At 40.3% G+C, this 22606-nt stretch overlaps 1 protein-coding gene across 1 annotated transcript in view; it reads right to left on the reverse strand.

The window, feature by feature from the left end:
- ITGAL (integrin subunit alpha L) overlaps positions 1-22606 on the reverse strand; it is a 103188-nt gene that overhangs the window by 37628 nt on the left and 42954 nt on the right. Inside the window, exons 3-9 of the mRNA XM_081931993.1 lie at positions 14451-14545; positions 13185-13249; positions 8159-8273; positions 7788-7918; positions 6355-6500; positions 1862-2006; positions 646-796 (exon numbers count right to left, since the gene is read on the reverse strand). Coding sequence (XP_081788119.1) covers positions 646-796; positions 1862-2006; positions 6355-6500; positions 7788-7918; positions 8159-8273; positions 13185-13249; positions 14451-14545 — 848 coding nt within the window. The remainder of the gene's footprint in view (positions 1-645; positions 797-1861; positions 2007-6354; positions 6501-7787; positions 7919-8158; positions 8274-13184; positions 13250-14450; positions 14546-22606) is intronic.

The raw sequence follows: 22606 nt of genomic DNA on the forward strand, positions 1-22606 counted from the left end.
GAGATGAAGACCCAAGGGAGGAATTTGGGAAGCAAGTCAAAAAATGAATAAGAATTGAAATATTAAGATGGGCAAGATATGATGGATAGAGGAAATGTTTTGTAATACAAAATTGGCTTTACTATGAGCTAGAACAGAGGCAGAAACAAGAAATAGGGGGAATATTATTATGCACATTTTATATAACATATTAAAAGTAATAGCTAGATATAAAAATTAGATTTTGAAAGATGGTAATACTATGTATATTTTAATGATATTGTTATTGTCACTAGAATGGGGGACTAAAATATTGAATAACTAAATAATGAAGACATATATTTTAACATAAATATATGTAATAACATTACAACTACATAAATATGATCTAAATAACAAATAGTATTAATACTATCACTATCACTTGTATTCAAATGAATGATACCCAGATGCCTCACTGTTCATGTATTGATATTGATTTATGTATGTATGTATGTATGTATGTATGTATGTATGTATGTATGCATGCATGTATGTATGCATGCATGTATGCATATATATGTGTGTGTGTGTGTTTGTTTGTTTGTTTATTGTGTTTTAAAAGCAGACTGAGGTAGTGTTTTTCCCTCAGTCTCTCCATGGAGACTCCCGGTGGGCTCCACTTACCTTCAATGGCAAAGATATTAGATTGGAGATCATTGAAACTGTCTTTGAGCTCATCAAAGCTGGCAAGAACTTTAAAAAATTGACTTGTGGGTTCTGAGGCAATCCGCTTGAGATTCTCTTGGGACTCAGGTGAATTAAGGTGATTACCAATCTGGAAAGACAAGGAAGGAATTATTGAGACAATATTTTGATGCAGAAAAGGGAAACAGCAATAAGGGGGTGGGAAGCAGTAAAGAATCAAGTACAGTTCGTCCTTGACTTACAACAGTTCAGTTAGTGACCATTCAGAGTTACAACGGCACTGAAAAAAGGTGACCATTTTTCACACTTACGACTGTTGCAGCATGCCTATAGTCAGGTGATTTACATTCAGACGCTTGACAATGGACTTAAACTTATGACGGTTGCAGCGTCCTGGGGTTATGTGATCCCCTTCTGACAAGCAAAGTCAACGGGGAACCCAGATTCATTTAACAACCATGTTACTAACTTAATTACTGCACTGATTCACTTAACAACGCTGAAAAGAATGGTCATAAAATGGGGCAAAGCTTACTTAACAAATTTCTCACAGCAACATAAAGGATATAAGTCCCTTTTTTTCAGTGCTGTTGTCACTTTGAACAGTTGCTAAACAAAGGGTCATAAGTTGAGGACTACCTGTACATGAACATTTGATACATATGGTAGTCCTCGATTTACAACCATTCATTTAGCAATTGCCATATTCAAAATTACAACAGCACTGAAAAAAGGGACTTACAATTGATCCTTGCATTTAATTCTCTCACAGCATCCCCAGGATCATGTGATCAAAATTTGGGCACTTGGCAACTGGCATGTATTCACGATGGTTGTAGGGTTCCAGATTGTGTGTTTCCCAGCCAGCTTCCAACTAGCAAAATCAATGGAGGAAACCAGATTTGTTTACCAAAAGTAGCCAGAAAATGCCATAATTCACGTAATCTGCCTAATTTAGCAATAGAAATTCTGATCCCAATTGTGGTCATAAGTCAAAGACCATCTGTACAGGTGTAGAATTAATTTTTATTAATGGGGGGGGGGGGGAAATCTGATCTTATTAATTGAAATACACTTCTTCATTTTACTCCTCATGTTTACATATTAACAATTAATATAATGTTTATAAGGCAGACCACTTCAATACTGCTTGGTGGGTCTCTCCATTAGCCAGATGGACCTCTGGATACATTACCCCAATGATTAGGCGCAAAATGTTCTTTTTCTTGACAGCTTCTATATGTCCTCTGTCCCTGTCTGAGGCGTCCCCATCGGTGATAATGACAATCACTTTGTTTGCTTCTTTTCGGGTACCACGTTCGGGAATGAAGACTTCATTTCTGCCACCAACAAGCACAGGAATTATTATCTAAACCAGTGATCTTTGAACTTGCCAACTGGGTGTTGCAATCCACACATTTTACAATTGACAGTTTTGAGAAACACGGGAACACGAGGAAAATGCAAAGCACACTTTAATTATTGGGACCTGAAGGTACATGTATAACTTTAAACATTTGGCCTCTAGTGGCCTTGTCATAATTTGATCCTTCCAGACATGGTCAGGCTAATACGAGTAGTCCTTGACAAGTATTTGTGTAGTGACTGTTCAAATTTACAACGGCACTGAAAAAAGTGAGTTTTGATCATTTATACAATACAATACAATACAATAGCAGAGTTGGAAGGGACCTTGGAGGTCTTCTAGTCCAACCCCCTGCCTAGGCAGGAAACTCTATACCGTTTCAGACAAATGGCTATACAACATCTTCTTAAAGACTTCCAGTGTTGGGGCATTCACAACTTCAGGAGGCAAGCTGTTCCACTGATTAATTGTTCTAACTGTCAGGAAATTTCTCCTCAGTTCTAAGTTGCTTCTCTCCTTGATTAGTTTCCACCCATTGCTTTTTGTTCTACCCTCAGGTGCCTTGGAGAATAGTTTGATTCCCTCTTCTTTGTGGCAACCCCTGAGATATTGGAACATGGCTATCATGTCTCCCCTAGTCCTTCTTTCTATTAAACTAGACATACCCAGTTCCTGCAACTGTTCTTCATATGTTTTAGTCTCCAATCCCCTAATCATTTTTGTTGCTACTCTCTGAACTCTTTCTAGAGTCTCCACATCTTTTCTACATCATGGTGACCAAAACTGAATGCAGTATTCCAAGTGTGGCCTTACCAAGGCACTATAAAGTGGTGTTAACATTTCACATGATCTTGATTCTATCCCTCTGTTTTATGCAGCTTAAAACTGTGTTGGCTTTTTTGGCAGATGCTGCACACTGCTGGCTCATATTTAAATGGTTGTCCACTTTCACAGTTACTACTGTTGAGGAAGGTACCACCTATACTGTACCTGTACATTTCATTTTTGTTGCCTAAATATAGAACCTTACTCTTTTCACCATTGAATTTCCTTTTATTATTATAGTGCCCAATGTTCACGTTTGTCAAGATCCTTCTGTATCTTTAGCCTATCTTCTGGAATGTTGGCTATTCCTGCCAGCTTGGTGTCATCTGCAAATTTGATGAGTTCCCCATTTATTCCCTCATCCAAATCATTGATGAAGATGTTGTAAAGTACTGGGCCCAAAACAGAGCCTTGGGGTACTCCACTGCATACTTCCCTCCATGAAGATGCAGTTCCATTGAGGACTACACATTGAGTGCGGTTGGTCAGCCAGTTACGAATCCATCTGATGGTGATGCTGTCCAACCCACATTCTTCTACTTTAGCTAGTAGTAGGTTATGGTAAATGCCTTACTGAAGTCAAAGTAAACTATATCAATAGCATTCCTCTGGTCCACTAATTTTGTCACATTATCAAAGAATGCAATAAGATTAGTCTGGCATGATCTGTTTTTGACAAACCCATGTTGGCTTTTGGCTATTACTTTGTTTGCTTCTAGGCATTCGCTAATTCGTTGCTTGATTATCTTTTCCAGAATCTTTCCTGGTATTGAGGTCAGGCTGATAGGTCTGTAGTTTCCTGGATCTGTTTTTTTCCCTTTTTTGAAGATGGGAACCACATCAGCTCTTTTCCAGTCCTCTGGTAGTTCCCCGGTGCTCCAGGATCTCTGAAAGATATAGTTCAGTGGTTCTGAGATCTCATCTACCAGTTCCTTCAGAGCCCTGGGGTGTAATCCATCCGGTCCTGGTGATTTGAACTCGTCTAGGGTAGGCAGGTGCTCACTTACCATTTTCTTCCCTATTTCAACTTGTGTTCCTAATCTGATTTTTGTGCTGCTGTTTTTGATAGGTTGGACTGTTTTATCCCTTTGTATAAAGACAGATGCAAAACATGACTTAAATAGTTCTGCTTTCTCCCTGTTGCTTGTAACCTTCTTGCCACTTTCTCCCAGCAATGGACCAATTGTTTCCTTAACTTTTTTCTTGTTTTTAACATGTTGGAAGTGTTAAGTCCTCGACCTGCAACCAGATCTACTAAAGGAAGAAGCTTTTTTGTTATTTTTTTACTTTTGTGACAAGCTTTTCTTCATTGTGAGCCTTAGCTTTCCTCACTTCATTTTTACATGCTCAGGGTATTTGCTGCTATTCTGCCTTAGTTATGTCCCCCCCCCCCCCTTTCCACTTTTTATACTTATCTTTTTTGTCTTTCAATTTGTCAGAGAGTTCTTTATGCAGCCATGCTGGTTTCTTTTGGGAGCTGTTATTTTTCTTCTTCATTGGTATTGTGCTAGACTGGGCTTTTGTAATCTCATTTTTCAAAATTTCCCACGCTTCTTGAGTTGTTTTCCCCTTGAGGATTCTCATCCATGGAATTTTTCCCAAGCTCTCTCTAAGTTTATTGAAATTAGATCTCTTAAAGTCCAAGACTCTAGTTTCACTTTGTTCTACTACTTGTGTTTGCATAATGTTGAATTCGAATATTGCATGGTCACTTGCCCCAAGGGTTCCTGTGGCTTCAACACCTTCTATCATTTCTCTCTGTTAGTGAGAATTAAGTCCAATATGGCTGATCCCCTTGTTCCCTTCTCTACTTTTTGGGAAACAATGTTTTCTTCTAGGTTTGTTAGGAACCTGTTGGATCTTCCACTTTTGTTATTGTGTTTTAACAGTTTGTTTCCCAGTTGATGTCAGGGTAGTTAAAATCCCCCACTACTATTGTGGTATGCTTCCTACATACCTTAGTTATCTGACTAGCAAAACGTTCATCTACTTCCTTTGCTTGGTTGGGTGGCCTGTAGTATAGACCTATGGCAATGTCATTTCCCCCCAACCTTTAATATTGACCCAAATGCATTCAAGATACTTCTCATCATTGTTGTGCTCTATTTCTGTAGAGAGGTAATTATTTCTTATATATAGTGCAACTCCACCTCCTCTTTTATTTGGTCCATTTCTTTTAAATAATTTAAATCCTTCTAGCTGTATGTTCCATTTGTCGGTTTCATCCCACCAAGTTTCTGTAATGGCAACTTCTGGCCAGCAAAGTCAATGGGGAAGCCAGATTCACTTAACAACCCTATTACTACCATATTTTTCGGACTATAAGAGGCACCGGTGTATAAGACGCACCAAGATTTCAAAGAGGTAAGTAAGAAAAAAAAGTTTTTGCCTTCCCTCAGCGCCCAGCAGCACTATGCAGGCTTCAGCAAGGCGCTGAGGGAAGGCAAAAATGCCCCTGTTTTTGTGAAAAACGGCCCATTTTCTGCCCATTTCCCACAAAAACGGGGGCATTTTTATCTTGCCCCAGCCCTGCTGAAGCCTACAGAGGGCTGCTGAGGAAAAGCAAAAAAGCCTCCATTTTTTCAGCCCGTTTTTCACAAAAATGGGATGCAGGGGGGGCGGGGCTTTGGGAGGCCAAAAATGTCTGTATTCGGTGTATAAGGCACCAACATTTCCACGCTCTTTTAGGTGGGGAAAGGTGTGTCTTATACTCCGAAAAATACAGTAATTTAACAACTGCAGTGGTTCACTTAACAATTGTGGCTAGAAAGGTCATGAAATAGGGCAAAGCTCACTTTTCCACTGTCTCACTTAGCAACAGGAACTTTGGGCTCAATTGTGGCTATAAGTCAAGGACTAATTTACCTTTTGCCATACCACAGCACAGAATTCGGACTGCCCATCACCAAACTAGATGCTGTAGCATTGTTTATAAACTGGTTTGTACCACACAGTAAACTAAGCGAGGGAATAATCATGGCTAAACCATTTAACCATGGCTTTAGTATCAGATAACATGGCAAGCCACAGGCCACCTGTGGTAATTCTACTTCATCATGGCTGGATGAATGAAACGTCCACGTTTTGTTTTCCAAACATTTTCTTAAGACAGTAAAAAGTAATAAGTGACTTGCAAGATGTTTTAGATAGGAAAAACTGCATATTCCTTCTCAGCTTTATGTCCCCATTTCATTCTGATGGGAATATCAGAACCAGGAATGCCACCCAGCTTCCCACTAATCTAACCAGAGATTTGGGCAACATGGCCGAGTGAATTAGGCAAAATGTCATTTCAAACTGCAATCAAAGCTCCAATGCAATGCACGTTCCAGATCTGGATGGCCTGCTTGATTAATCACCAGATGTTTCCATGCAATTGTGATCTAAATCTTTAGAAAAGACACACAATTTTAAATCTCCAACTTGACTGGATTTCTTCTCAAGCTGCCCTTCCGCCCTACCCCAAATCTCCTGCCACCAAAAGGAAAACTACTCACGCCACAAATTTGATAGCTCTGAAGGTGTTTGTTATTTGCTCGGCATGAATCACGTTGGCCAAGAGCTTTTCAGGATTTGGATTGCTGGTATAGTCGTTAAAATCAAATTCAAGTTTGGCATCTTCTGAAAACTGCACAGCAGCAAACTGGAAGGGTGGAAAAAGAGAGAGAGAGACTGCTGTTAATGGCCTGGCTGGAGAAGCCTTTTGCAAAACACAGCACATCTCTCATTGCCAAAGTGGTCAGATGAAAGGGTGCTGTTGAAAATCATTAAGGTTAATCTAGAGTCAACACAAAAACTTGAAAACCATAAGAAGAATTTCCCAGCCCTGATTATAATTAAGGAAGTCTCCTTAATGAAGGGAGAGTCGTTTTGGATTATTTCCCCCCCCCCCCCCCAAAATCTCATAAGTTGCCTTTTATAAAATCAGAGTCACTGGACCAGAGGTGGGTTCCTACCGGTTCGGACCAGTTCAGCTGAGTAGGTAGTAACTCGGCCGGACACGCACCCGAACCGGTTCTGTGCTCAGCGGCGCCATCTTGATGTTCTGTTCTGCACATGCGCAGAACAATCTTCATTGGAAAAATGTATTTTTTCCCCCTTTTCTAATGTTGTGTGCATGCGCATATGCAAAAATATTTGCGTGCTGAACCGCTAGCAATGTCAGCAGACACCCAACCCTGCACTGGACCCATTTTATACCTGTGGACCCACAACTGCAACACTGCAGCAGAAATGGGGAGGTCCCAACATCAAATGTCTTCCTTTCTTTCTTCCTTTCCTTCCTCCCTCCCTCCTATTGTGTGAATTTATAGAATCAAATTAATGTTTTTGATGGTAATGTCCTCTGATATACTAAACATTTTCAGTCTGGAATAAAGAAATACTCTTCGAAGGAAAGAGAAAAGAGAGGAAGGAGGGAGGGAAGGAAAGAAGGGGGAGAGGAATGGATAGAAGGAGCGGAGGGAGGGAGGAGACTAGAGGAACAGAGATGGTATCCAGGCAGTTCTGACAGGTTCTGGAGAACAGGTAGCGGAAATTTTGAGTAGTTGGGAGAACCGGCAAATAGGCTGACCCCGCCCCCGCTGCCTCCCTGCTGATCTTCTTCTGTTGCTCTGAGCAGGAGAATGGAGCTGGAAAGCAGGTTAGTGGGGTGGGGCGGGAATGGGGATTTTGCAGTATCCTTCCCCTGCCACGCCCACAAAGCACTCCCACAGAACTGGTAGTAAAAAAATTTGAATCCCACCCCTGGAGAGGAAGGAGGGAAGGAAGGAAGGAAGGAAGAAATGAGGGAGGGAGAGAGGGAGGGAAGGAGGGAGGGAAGGAAGGAATGATTTTTTTCCATGGCTAGTAAGTTAATTCTGCCTCTTAAAAATTCAAGGTTCTTATGCAGAACCCACCCAGTACATGGTACTCAGTAAGAACATCTTACATGTACAGAACTGTTCCACAATTCTTTCATGACGTCAATCATGAACTGCTTGATAGTCAGGAACTCAGATGTTTTCATGCTGGCTGACCCGTCAAAAAGAAACACCAGGTCCACTTTTCCTTTCAGGCACTCTGTGGGATGAAAGAAAAGAAAGAACGTCTCAGATGAAAAAGGGGGCAGTAGGGATTTCTAGACTGTTGAGGAAATTCCTGTTGGCCAAAAATTAAATAGACCCCCGGATAAGGGCATATGTGAAGCTGAACAGAAACTAAACTAGATTCGATTCAATATTCCCCAAGTGTTTAATAACTCCTTTACTCTGTCATATTAACCATTAAAATTAAAATATTAATAATAATGCATCTCCTTACTTTGATATCCAGTTGTTATGTTTTTGGGGTTGTGCAGTTTGGTGTCAAACAGGTAGCAGATTCCACTTACGTAGAGATTTTTGTCACAGTGTTGTTCAATGCCCGGACTACATGCCTGTAGAAGAGAACATTTTACTGTTCCTGTTGTTATCAAGAAAATTAAGGAAACTGATGTTCAAAAATCTGGCCCCAAACTGTTGGAAGTGTAAAAAAACACCAGGCACTTTCTATCATATGTGGTGGACGTGCAATGAGGCAAAAAAATATTGGAAAATGATTCAATCGTGGTTAGAACAAATGGTGGGAGAACAAATTATGTTTAAACCAGAAACTTTTCTCCTAGGCATAATACCGGAGGGGTTTAAGAAAGATACACTTTATCTAATTATACATATACTATCTGCAGCACGCATAACTTATGCACAGCATTGGAAAAAAGAAAATACACCATCAGAGCTTGATATAATCAGAAAAGTGTTGGCCTGTGCAGAAGCAGATAGGCTCACTCTTGAACTTAAAAATAAAGGGGAATCAGAATATTTTGAGGTATGGAATAGATTTTATGATTGGTATAAGACAAGATGACAAGACTGGAACAAATGTATATATTGTGATTAGACAGAAGGATAGACAATGTATCAAGTAGTTTAACTGTTAACGGTTGAAATTAGCTGTATATAATGTGAATGTATGGTCACTCTGACTCCGCGGTATTGCATTGTTTTTAAATGTAAAAATAATAAATATATATTTAAAAAAAAAAGAAAATTAAGGAAACTGGAGACAAAGAAGTGCAGAGGTTAATGGCCATATAAAAAGCAAAAGGGATGTTGGGATTCCCGGAAAAGAGATCCAGAAGAGCAATGTAGATCATTGAACCACTCCTATGACCTATGCTCTTCTGCATATCCTTAAATTTCACATATTTTTGGGGATTGTAATCAGTGGTGGGATTCAATTTTTTTTTACTACCAGTTCTAAGGGCGTGGCTTGACTTGGAGGGTGTGGCTTGTGCGTTTGGTAGGAGGTTACTGCAAAATCCCCATTCCCTCCCCACTCCAGGGGAAGAATACTACAAAATCCCCATTCCCTCCTAATCAAATGGGATCATGAGGCAGAGAATAGATGCGGGCAGGGCCAGTCAGAAGTGGTATTTATCAGTTCTCCGAACTACTCTGAACTACTTATCGAGCTACTTCTCTGAACTATATCTTTCAGAGATCCTGGAGCACTGGGGAACTACCAGAGGACTGGAAAAGAGCTAATGTGGTTCCCATCTTCAAAAAAGGGGGAAAAAAACAGATCCAGGAAACTATAGGCCTATCAGTCTGACCTCAATACCAGGAAAGATTCTGGAAAAGATAATCAAGCAACGAATTAGCAAATACCTAGAAGCAAACAAAGTAAAGCCAAAAGCCAACATGGGTTTGTCAAAAACAGATCATGCCAGACTAATCTTATTGCATTCTTTGATAATGTGACAAAATTAGTGGACCAGAGGAATGCCGTCGATATAGTTTACTTGGACTTCAGTAAGGCATTTGATAAGATAGACCATAACCTACTACTAGATAAAGTAGAAGAATGTGGGTTGGACAGCATCACCACCAGATGGATTCGTAACTGGCTGACCAACCGCACTCAACGTGTAGTTCTCAATGGAACTGCATCTACATGGAGGGAAGTGTGCAGTGGAGTACCCCAAGGCTCTGTTTTGGGCCCAGTACTCTTCAACATCTTCATCAATGATTTGGATGAGAGAATAAATGGAGAGCTCATCAAATTTGCAGACGGCACCAAGTTGGTAGGAATAGCCAACACTCCAGAAGATAGGCTAAAGATACAGAAGGATCTTGACAAACTTGAACATTGGGCACTATCTAATAAAATGAAATTCAATGATGAAAAGGTTCTACATTTAGGCAACAAAAACGAAATGTACAGGTACAGTATAGGTAGTGCTCAACAGTAGTAACTGTGAAAGGGATCTTGGAGTTCTAGTGGACAACCATTTAAATATGAGCCAGCAGTGTGCAGCAGCTGCAAAAAAAAGCCAACACAGTTCTAGGCTGCATCAACAGAGGGATAGAATCAAGATCACGTGAAGTGTTAATACCACTTTATAATGCCTTGGTAAGGGCACACTTGGAATACTGCATTCGGGTTTGGTCGCCTTGATGTAGAAAAGATGTGGAGACTCTAGACAGAGTGCAGAGAAGAGCAACAAAGATGATTAGGGGACTGGAGACTACAACACATGAAGAACGGTTGCAGGAACTGGGTATGTCTAGTTTAATAGAAAGAAGGACTAGGGGAGACATGATAGCAGTGTTCCAATATCTCAGGGGTTGCCACAAAGAAGAGGGAATCAAACTATTCTCCAAGGCACCTGAGGGTAGAACAAGAAGCAATGGGTGGAAACCTATGAAGGAGAGAAGCAACTTAGAACTGAGGAGAAACTTCCTGACAGTTAGAACAATTAATTAGTGGAACAACTTGCCTCCAGAAGTTGTGAATGCCCCAACACTGGAAGTCTTTAAGAAGATGTTGGATAGCCATTTGTCTGAAATGGTATAGGGTTTCCTGCCTAGGCAGGGGGTTGGACTAGAAGACCTCCAAGGTCCCTTCCAACTCTGCTATTGTATTATATTACTTAAAATTTCCGCTACCGGTTCTCCAGAACTGGTCAGAACCTGCTGAATACCACCTCTGATTGTAACCCCAGGAGAGATTCCAGACCCAACTCACCAAATTGACAAGTTGGAGAGGCCTTAGCTAAATCAATTGAGTTATTCCACCTTTGGCCCTGAGCAGAACACTGATGTAATGGATGGAACAGACCTTCTCTGGTGTGACCCCTTCTCTCTAGATCTCATGGCCCCCAGAAATATGCTTGGATTTCTCATTCTTGGTTTTCTGGAAATTTCTTAACAGTTTTCATTTTAGAAACAGTTTTAATTATTCCAATGCTCAGTGAGATTAGAGCAGCCATCAGATTTCATGTTTGTTCATGTTGATTTTGGGGAGTACTTGGTGTTCTCTAAGCTTGTTTTCCTTCCTGCAAACCTTTTGTTACCAAGCTGAAGACTATCATCCATGCAGGGAGGAGTAGAGTTTGCTGGTTCTTTATACGTGGTATTTTGATTGGGGTGTTGATTGGGGTGTTGTTTCTTCCCTGATTGGTTTTTGGGTGGGCATAATCTCTCTGATTATTTTTGTTCATTTGGTGCTTCTCTTAATATGTGTGGGATGAAAAGGATGTCTCTGAAGATGCTCAGTCATACAGGTCATGGTTGTCCCAAAGGTGCTTTTTAAAAGAGGCACCTGGGCTTTTTCGTTTTTCCTTGAAGACGTTTCGCTTCTCCTCCAAGAAGCTTCTTCAATTCTGAGTCAGAATTTAGTCAGAAGACGTTTCTTGGAGGAGAAGCTAAATGTCTTCAGGAAAAACAAAGAAAGCCAGTTGCCTCTTGAAAAAGCACTTTTGGGATGATGAAGAAGGTTGTGAACCTATTAAAGAATTCCAAAGTAGGAATTCTCTGATATTTGTAGATTTGGCTTGGTCTAACATGTCTACGTTTCTTATTTGCAATTGGGATTGAACGTGTCAGTGTGTTGTGAAATTAAGGAATTTTTATTGTGTCTCCTGACTATCAGTTGATGTTCGTGCATATTCTCTCAATTTTCTGCCTGTTGTACCCCACATAGTAGTTTTCACTGTCCTTCCACTTATAGATGACTCCTGTTACATCTTCCTTGGCTGCCAGCCTTTGGGTTGCTTCAGATGCCCTGGATAGATTTTGTTGCTTTATGGGCTATCATGATGCCTAGGATTGTACTGTGGAAGCTTCAAAGAGATATTTTTCATATAGGGAACCCCTCTCATGGTTAGGGATTTGGATGGATGTATGGATAAAACTTTTTGATGACGTTATACGGATATCCATTGTCTTGGGACGTATTATACAGGTAGTCTATTTCTGCTTTTGGGAATTTTGGATTATTGTCGTGTTTTTATTTGGCAGTAGACACTTTTTACATCGCTTCTTTCTCTTATGTACTATTGGACTGTTGCTGCGCTACTTGAGCACCTGATCAGTGCGAGTTTTGCAGCCCATTTGGGGTTGTTGTTTGCCATAGTTTTCCTTGTGCGTGCAGGAAGACTCGTTTCTTGCTGCTCTCTCTGTTATGAATCAGATTCCAAGAAAGGAATTATTGATGGTTTTATCTTTTTTGGATAATGATGAATGTACTAGTCACATAACTTAGGTTGTGGATAAGGGGTTGGATTGGATAGATCATATTCCTGATTGTATTTGTAAGATTATTGTTTCCAGATATCCCATCACTGGTTTTTGCTATAAATCCTGAAATAGGTAATCCTCTGGATATTTCTTTGATCTGTTTGTCTATCTGTCCATCAGATTTGAAGTAGATTATGAGAGAGAACAGTAAACTTCAAAAGTCTGGGTGTTTCAAGGTTTGTGTGTTCTGATAATAGAACAGGACAGGACAGGACAGGACAGAAAAAAACAGAACACAACAGAACATTCAATCTGATGCATAAACTCTCTGTGTACAACAGACAACAACAAAGTGATAGGTCATAGATAATAAATCAGTTATAATCATTAATCATAAGGTACAAACAACAAGTGATAAATAATAAGATACCAATAAATCATGATATAATCATAATCAGATACATAAGGCTTTATGGGTGTCCTTCTTTGGGGGAGACTGTTATTTAAGATTCTTTACTACTCAAAATAATTTGTTTTTCATAACACAAGAACTAATTAACCACCAAAATAATTTCCAGCCCAAGTTTGATCAAAATATATGGATGGTGAGTAAATACTTGTCTGCAAGAAATGTTTCCTGCATTTTAATTCATGTTCACTTAAATACTGCTTTTCTTCCAACATTGATTCAGGGATGAGAAGCAGTTTTAAAGATCTATCTCTGCCTGTCAGAGAACAGTTTAAACCCATGCTCAAATTTATCCTCTCTTCCAGACCAAACTCACAATCATTTTATTTCCTTGCATATTGCTTGCCAGGGTCATGCCCAGATGGGGTACTGGAGAGTTCTCTGCAAAAAGAGAGTGAGAGAAAGAGATCGATTAGTTAATTTGAGATATAATCTAAATTTCCTCCTTACAGGTAGTCCTCGGCTTGTGACCATAATTGGGATCAGAACCTGCTAAGCAAGGTAGGTTCAGTGAGTTTTCGCTGGTTTTATGACTTTTTTTTTTTTTGCTATGGTTCTTAAGTGGATCACCCTGGTTGTTCAATGAACCACATGGTTGTTAAGCAAATCTGGCCTCCCTCATTGAGTTTGCATGTCAAAAGCCAGCTGGCAAGTTGCAAATGACAATCATATGACCCGTCACACTGCAACCACCACAAATACAGTATATGCTGATTGTCAAGTGCCCAAATTTTGACCACATGACCAATGCTGCAACAATTGTAAATGTAAGGACAGGTCATAAGTCACTTTTTTCAGTGCTGTTGTAACTTCAAACAGTCACTAAACAAATGATTGTAAATTGAGGACTATCTGTATCCATAGATATTAATCCTTTAGGTCTGGTTCAGAATATTGCACCCAGCCTCTGACTACCTTCTTCTCTTCCCTTGCTGTCCTCACACATACATAGAGGCATCCTACAATCATGACTGCAGCTTTTAGCACTAGCAATAACACTTAGACTTATGTAGACTTAAAGGACTTTTAGGAGTCGTGGTGGCATAGTGGTTGGAATGCAATACTGCAGACTACTTCTGCTGACTGCCGGCTGCCGGCTGCCGGCTGCCTGCAATTTGGCAGTTCAAATCTCACGGGCTCAAGGTTGATTGAGCCTTCCATCCTTCCGAAGTCGGTAAAATGAGGACTCAGATTGTTGGCGATAATATGCTGACTCCATAAACTGCTTAGACAGGCTGTAATGCACTATGAAGCGCTATATGTCTAAATGCTATTGCTATTTACCTCTTCACAGTGCTTTTACAGCCCTCTCTAAGCGGTTTGCAGAGTCAACATATTGTACCCCCATCAATCTGGGTCTTCATTTTACTTACCTCATAAGGATGGAAGGCTCAATCAACCTTGAGCCTGTCAGGATCGAACTCCTGGCTGTAGGCAGAGTCAGCCTGTAGTACTGCATTGTAACCGCTGCGCCACCACAGCATTCTCTACGTTTTAGAAAATCGTGGCCTTTTTCCACTATTGTATGCTTCAATGGGCCTTTTACTCATAGCCACGAAGAATTTAAAATCCTTCATTTTACCCTCAAGTTGAATTTCCTCACAGTCTTGGCTCTTCAAATTACACTGGTACACTTTGCCTGTAGAGTTCTGCTTGCCGGGGGCTCCCACAATGACCCTGGAAGAGAATAAATAGAGGGGGTGGGATAATTTTAATAATAACAAGTTAATGTTTTTCCTAATAGCTCCAACAGCAATGCTGCATATTACTGTTCCCACCCCCTCAAAAGGGTTGAAAAAACCAATTTTGGAATTTTAAACTTATCTTTTTTATTATTATTGTACTGTTAACTATTTTGCTATTAACATAGTATATACATGACAACCTGCAAAAACTGTAGAATTAGTAATTTAAAATTCTTTGGGCCTGTTTTGCAACGGGTAGGAAACTAATATTGCAATATATTTATCAGCATTCAACTAGGGGGAACCATATGTGAATATATGTGTGTGTGTTAGTCTTTTTTTTTTAAAAAAAAAAATTCTTTTTGGTATCTTGCTTGTTTTATTGTTTCTTTCTTGTTTGTTTCTTTAAAAAAATGAGGTGTTTAGTATTTTAACTTTTTTGGGAGTAAAATAAAAGTAGAATTAAAAAAAACCGTTGGAAAATCAACTCGGTCCTGTATTTCTTGGAGGAGATAGAACAGGCAGGGAATGATTGACCATGAGCCAATCCCTGCTGTTTATCAAATAATAAAAAAGTAAATTCTAATTAGATATATAAATAAATAAGTTCCTGAAGGTTCTGAAAGAACTTTCTCATTTGTCTTGCTCCATACGAAGAAGCAAAGTAAATAGCTAGCCCCACCCTGCCGGTTTCCATGTTTTCATGACAGATTGTGTGCATTTACCTAGTTATTTGTAAAAAAAAATCTGAATATTTGCAATAGAATGAAACTCCCAGACCAAGTTGTAATTCCCTTATATTAAAATCCCCACTGAAAGCAATGAATGGAGCAATTCGGTCTGCAGTGGATTACACATTTAGTTACCACTGGTTTGCCGCCTGTATGCCCGGCCACTTCACGTGCCTGCGCATGTAAAGCGGGCGCACATGCCCCTTCTGTACATGCACCCAGCCTTCCGTGCATGCACTTTGCTGCATGCGTGCCTTCTGTGTATGCGCCCGGCCTCAAAAACATGCCTAAATAGGGATTTGACAGGAAGTTCTCCAGCTGGACAGATGTGGGGAATGAGAGCTCTGGAGAACTCTGTCTGACAAACTTACTCTGGTGATCCTTTTTTGGATCAGAACCCTCCTGGAGTGGGGGCAAAGAAGGGCAGCGTCTCACCAGACCCAGAGGGAGGCAACAGGTCCCTCACAGGTCGGAGATTTGCCTTATGAATCAGAGTGGGGGTGACAGCCTGCAATATGGCTGACAAGATGCTGATTTCTGTCTAAGCAAATGAACAGGAGGGTGAGGAAGAGATGAAAGACCGGTAAGAAAATTTATCTAACCCACAGCCATAAATCAAACCTGGTAAAGGCAAAGAAATCTTGAGAGCATAAATAATATTGATGGTCAGACTGGGACTTTCTCCAAAAGAAAGAAAAGGAAAATGGAGGGTTCAAACACACACACCCCACCCCCCAAAGCTATTTCGCTTGAAACAATTTTGGACAGAAAAGGAGAAAGCAGAGAAGTGACAAACCCACTCAAATATAAACTCTAAATTTGGTTTTGGATTTGAAATAGAAACAAAACATTCCGAAGGATTTACTTCGCTTTGAAGCAACTCCCAAAAACAAGAAAAAAAACTTCTTTTCACCGACAACTGATAACCTAACCTTGACTGTGCAGAAAGTTTTAATTAACCAACTGTCATAAATCAGAATTTGGAAAGTAGGAGGCAAAAGAGAAACATACCCGAATCTTGCTGTTTGCAAGTTTGTTCCAATTGATATGTTTTGAACAGCTACGGCTGACCGGAAGTGGAAGGTGACAAGGGAAAGAATTATTACAGAGTCAAGAACAGGGAAATGCGAGGGTTCCCCCCCTCTTTTGTCCTTTTTTTTCTCTGCAAAAAAATAAGATGGCCCCGGCTTCTCTTCCAGTCTCACAGTAGTTGAAATTTAAAATGGACCAGACCATCAAAATAAGGCTTGTATAACTAACTTCAATTTTGGAACTGGATATTAAGGAAGAATAAAAGACCAAGATGGCTCCCATCGCTTTTCCCCACAGCAGCTGAAGTAGATAAATTTAAGGTGAAACAGAACTCTGAAATAAGAACTGTATAACTAACTGTAACTTTGGAACTAGACATCATGGAAAGCTGGGAACTTGAAGAACTATGCGAAATTATAAAAAATATGCATAAATCATTAAAATCATTAAAATCAAGCCTAAATATAATTCTGAACCCAGGGAAGCAGATATCTAAAGAAGAAATCAAAGAAGAAGGGGGGCAAGGAGTAGTAGAAATGGAGGGAAATAAAAAGCAGATCAAAATCTCCATTGGTCCTGGCAGTGGTGTAGGGAAAATTGTAAAAAGGTCAAGTGTCCCAACGAAAGGGAACAAAAAGCAGACAAAAGTGGTTTTGGAGGTTGTTAGTGGCATAAGAAAAGATTATGCCCCAACAAAGATAAATATAAAATATCCTTTTGATGGTGACCTGGGGAAAATTGAATGGATGTGTCAAAACAAAGAAAAGGGAGAAGACAGGAATAGAGAAGTGGGACAAAAGACTTACTAGGAAAAAACCAGACAACTAGAAACTTTTATATGGGAAAATATAAAGCTAAGATAAGAGTTTTATTCCTAAATATGACAATAAAATGGAGTTGCAAATTGGTTGAATATAATAAGGGAAAGATAATTAAACAAAGTTTAAAATATATGGAATATGAATAAATATGATACTGATATGGGGAGGTTGTAAAGCAGAGTTTTGTGATGCACTTTTATACATGATAATTAAACTGAGTTGTGAATTGACTGAATATGACAATAGAAGGACAACTAAGCATGGGTTAAAATATATGAAACATGGACGTATATAGAATGTTTAAGATGATGAATAAAGTGAGATGTTTACCGCTGTTATTCTATATAATAGACTAAGGGAATTGTAATAAACATTGAACAGCGAGGATTGCCATTTATAGACAATTAAGGGTAATTTACTCTAAGATATGGAAAATGGAGAGGGAACATGAAATACACCTACAATGGGAAACTATTGAGATTTAAAGACAGAATCACTAACGGGGGGGGGGGGGGGCATGTAAGGATATATAATTATATAATTATATAAATGATGAGAATAGCTGGGAATTGTAACCAGGTCTACATCTCAGCCAAAATTAGGTTGGGGGGTGGGGAGAGGGTTTTAAAAGTACAATGACTATATATGTATACTTTTGTGTTCTATTTTGTGATCGCATCCTACCCCATACATCCCTGCGACCAATTCGCTCTCACAGGGAGGGACTCCTCCGGGTGCCGTCCACCAAGCAATGCCAACGGGCGGCACCCAGGAGTAGGGCCTTCTCTGTGATGGGCCCAACCCTCTGGAATGACCTCCCCCCCCCCCCGATATCAGAACCACTACTGACCTCCGCTCCTTCCGTAAGAAACTCAAGACCCACCTGTTCCAATTAGCTGGCCTAGCCCATTTATAGTCCCATTCTTATCCTCCTGGCAGTCATTTTAATTCTGGGGTAGTTTTTTAGGGGTAGATTTTAATGTTGCTTTTAATTTTAATTATTATTGTACAGTTTGTATGTCGCCTCCTCTATCTATATCTATATGTATCTATATGTATTTATATTGTGTTTTTATTATGACTGTACACCGCCCCGAGTCCCTTCGGGGAGAGGGTGTGGTTTATAAATTAAATAAAGTTAAAGTTAAAGTTAAAGGAGGAGAATGCATGTTAAAATTAAATATGTATATTGAAAAGGAATTACAAATACCATCAACATAAAATGGAGCTTGCTCAGAAGCTGAAATACACCAAGTAAAAGAGTGGGAAATAGAGGAGAGAGAGGGAAGAAGAGAGGCATAGGAGAGAAGGGGGGAAGAGGAAGAGAGAAAGGAGGAGTGGAAAGGGGAGAGAGGAGAAGGAGAGAGAAAGGGGAAGTAGAGAAGGGAACGATGACAGAGGGAAGAAAGGAGGTAGGAAGGGGGAGGAGAAAGGGAGAAGAAAGTGATGGATAAGGTACAAATATGGTGTATGGCAGGGGTGTCCAAACTTGGCAACTTTAAGACTTGTAGACTTCAACTCCCAGAATTCCCCAGCCAGCTCTTCTGGGAGTTGAAGTCCACAAGTCTTAAAGTTCCCAACTTTGGACACCCCTGGTGTATGGAGAGCAGAAGAGCCAATAATTGTTTTTGGAACTTGATGGTAAGATGAATCGATGTAAACATTTAATAATGCAATATGATGTTGGCTATGTAATAGTATACATGCAATTATATGTTATGAAAATGGAAAAAATTTAAAAAAATTTATAACAAAAAAAAAAAACCAGTGCCTAAATAGGACGGCATAAAACCAGAGCAGGTAGGCAGGTCCACCCGCGATTTTCATTACTGATTTGGGTGAACTGGTCCAAACCGCCTTAATACCACCTCTGAATACAGTTTATTTTGGCCTTAATGTTGTATCCAGCTATCGCATTTACTTCCAAACATATAATACAACTTCATCACTGCAAACAGAACTGTTTTATGTTTCTGGATACATCAAATGAGCCAGCAAAGAAATCAACTCAGCTGCTGTACACAGATGATGGCCTGATAACACCAAGGAGCAACGTTGAGGTTGGAGTGGACAAAGACCCTGTAACAAAATTAATCAACAAAATCAATTAATTGAACAATTAATCAGAGGAACAGCTTGACTCCAGAAGCTGTGGGTGCCCCATCCCTAGAGGTTTATAAGAAGAGATTGGACAGCTATTTATCCAGAATGATACAGGGTCTCCTGCTCAAGCAGAGGGTTGGACTAGAAGACCTCAAAGGTTCCTTCCAATTCTGTTATTCTGTTAAGATGTACCAAACCTCAGCTTTAACTTCCTGCATACAGCTATTTTCTCAACAAACGGGCTCCTTCACATGACCAAGACATAACCATTCGATGTCATCTTTAACCCAATCTCAGCCCAAAGCAACGGCTGTCTTCCCCTTTTATTGTCAAAAGTGCCATTTTTCTATTTTAGTCTGCAGCAAATAGTTCCAGGCTAATATTAGAGAGGGGGACGGTTCCCCCACTCCCATCCCCAGAGTTTCTGTGGGCATCTTCTTCCTGATTCCTGACCAATAACTTTTAAGGCTGTTCATCTTTAGGCAGTGAGGGAGTCAGGATCCTCCCACTGTGTTAAGAATGGCTTTCCCACTTGTTATGAATGGCAGGAGATGGGAAGGAGAAGACTCACTTTCCCACAGAGAGAGGCTGAAGAATGGGCCTCCCAGTGAAAAGACACTTAGGTGGAAATGGATCTTCCATCTGTGTCTCTTACTACAGTAAGTATTTAAGTACTTAGTACCTTAGCACAGGTAGTCCTCGACTTACCACAGTTCATTTGATGATCAAAGTTACACAAAAACAGTGACTTATGACCGTTTTTTACACTTAGAACCATTGCTGCATCCCCATGATCACATGATCAAAATTCAGCCACTTGGCAACTGACTCATGTTTATGACGGTTGCAATATCCCAAGGTCATGTGATCACTTTTTGTGTCTTTCTAACAGGGAAAGTCCATGGGGAAGCCAGATTCACTTAATAACCATGCTGCTAATTTAAGAACTGCAGCGACAGAAAGTTTGGGCTCCATTCTAGTCATAATTCGGGAACTACCTGTATAAGGTGGAGGAAGAGATGTGGCACAGTCAGACATGCAAAATTCTCTTTTTAAAAAAATAGCCATCTTGAAACTATTTAAGATTGTTAAATAGTTAAGAACCATTGTATATAGTTTTTGCCTTCATGCTCTGGTTTATCAAATGGGCCGACACCCAAGATCTCATCCCAGAAGTTTATTTATATATATAGTTATATATATTTATATAAGTTTATTTATAAATATAATACATGGGAACAGTAGGGCAGGGACAGAAGGCATGCTGGTGCACTTATGCGCGCTTAGTAATGGGGTGAGGTCCACGGTAGACAGTTTAAGGTTGAAGCTGTGAGGGTTTGAGGATGTAACAACGGAGTCCGGTAGAGCATTCCGGGCATTGACCACTCTGTTGCTGAAGTCGTATTTTCTGCAATCGAGTTTGGAGCGGTTTATCTTGAGTTTGCATCTATTATTTGCCCGTGTATTGTTGAGGTTGAAGCTGAAGAAGTTGTTGACAGGTAAGACAATGTAGCAGGAAATCTTGTGTACTATGCTTAGGTCCGACCGCAGATATCCAGATTGTCCAAGGCCAAAATTTCGAGCCTGGTGGCATAAGGTATTGTATTATGAGCAGAGGAGTGGAGTACTCTTCTTGTGAAATACTTCTGGATTCGCTCAATTGTATTAATGTCCGATGTACAGTGTGGATTCCAGGCAGACAAGCTGTATGCAAGAATTAAATTCTCTCCCCTTGGAACCGGAAATGCAGTCAACGCTTCTTTAAGCCAGCCTAGTTTCCTACCAACTCTTGTACCGGATGGCAGCACTTAGCTCTACTTGGTGGAAGAGCCCAGAAGCCGGTGCATTGTGAGAATGTTCTTCAATGGGGAAGTTACACCATCTGAATTCCTATTGCTCTAAGGGGGAACCCTTCTCTTAAGATAAAAGGTATCCATTTTACTTCCTTCCCTATTCCACTATTAGCCTTTACTCTCACTTCCTCAAAACTAGAGTGGTAGAAGGTAGGAGATACAAAAACAAAAAGGGAACCTGCTTGGAAATAGCCACCATCCTCCTAGCTACAAATAAATACACAGTAAACATGCCCTGAAACAAACAGGGTTCAAACTCAGCTTGGGAAAGTAGCAAGCTAAGATTCTGTGCAGTTCGGAGAGCCCTCAAATCCCACTCCTGGCTGGCCCTGCCCACCCTGCCCCACCCCTCCCAGGAGTCACCATGAGGCCCGTTTTGGATGCAGGTAAGTGCACGGTATGTGTGGAGGCTCGGGGAGGGTGAAAAATGGGCTACTGGAAGTTCGGGAAGGCCGAAAACAGGCCCGTTTCTGCCCGCCAGAAGGCGTCCAGAGCATGGGGAGGCCGTTTTCACCTTCCTGGAGGCTCGAGGAAAGCCTCCAGAGCATAGGGAAGGCAAAACACGTCCCTGCCACACCCATCATGGCCACGCCCACCAAGCAACCGGGCAGAGAACCCCTGGCTAACATTTTTGAAACCCACTGCTGAATAAAGCACCTGATGTCCACCCAACTAGTACTTGCCAGCTGTGGGTATGTGAATGGGACAAATCCAGTTCCAATGAAATCTCACTCACTCAATATAATTAATTGTCAATAGACATCTGGACTAATTAGTAACAGCAGCTCTGGGAATTACAGGTAGTCCTCGATTTACAACGACAATTGAGCCCCAAATTTCTGTTATTAAGAGAGACATTTGTTAAATGAATTTTGCCCCCATTTCATGGCCTTTCTCGCCACAGTTGTTAAGTGAATCATTCAGTCATTAAGCAAATCTGGCTTCCCCCATTGACTTTGCTTGTTGGGAACTGGCTGGGAAGGTCACAAATGGTGATCATGTGATCATGGGACACAGCAATCATCATAAATACATGCCAGTTGCCAAGCGCCTGAATTTTTTTTTTTTTTTCAAAAAGTTTTATTGGTTTTTTTAAAAACATTTATGTGGAAAAGGGGTAGGTGGAATTACAAATTTTGGCAGTTGCAAATGTGGCAGACGCCCCCTCCCTCCAAACTCCTAGATTACATCAAAATATCAAATCTTAATACATAATCATAAAAAGTCAGCATCTTAATTCTAGAAAAAATAATTTTCAATCAATTTATATAATTATAATATATAGTCTAGTTATAAATTCATATTTACTTTCGGTCTGTTTATAACATTGTGATTTCCTTATTTATTTTTGTGATCTGAGTTTTCTTGGTGTTGCCCCTTCACCCCCCGCTGGCAGAGCTCCGGCCCCTCCCGTGTCCTGTATGACCGTTGTAGTATCTTCTGTTTTTTCTAGGTTGGCTTTGTTTTTTTCCATAAAGGCCTGTGCCTCTATGGGTGTATTAATTCTGATTCT

Source organism: Natrix helvetica, assembly GCF_964273705.1.
Source record: "Natrix helvetica genome assembly, chromosome: Z".
Classification (NCBI taxonomy): Eukaryota; Metazoa; Chordata; class Lepidosauria; order Squamata; family Natricidae; genus Natrix; species Natrix helvetica.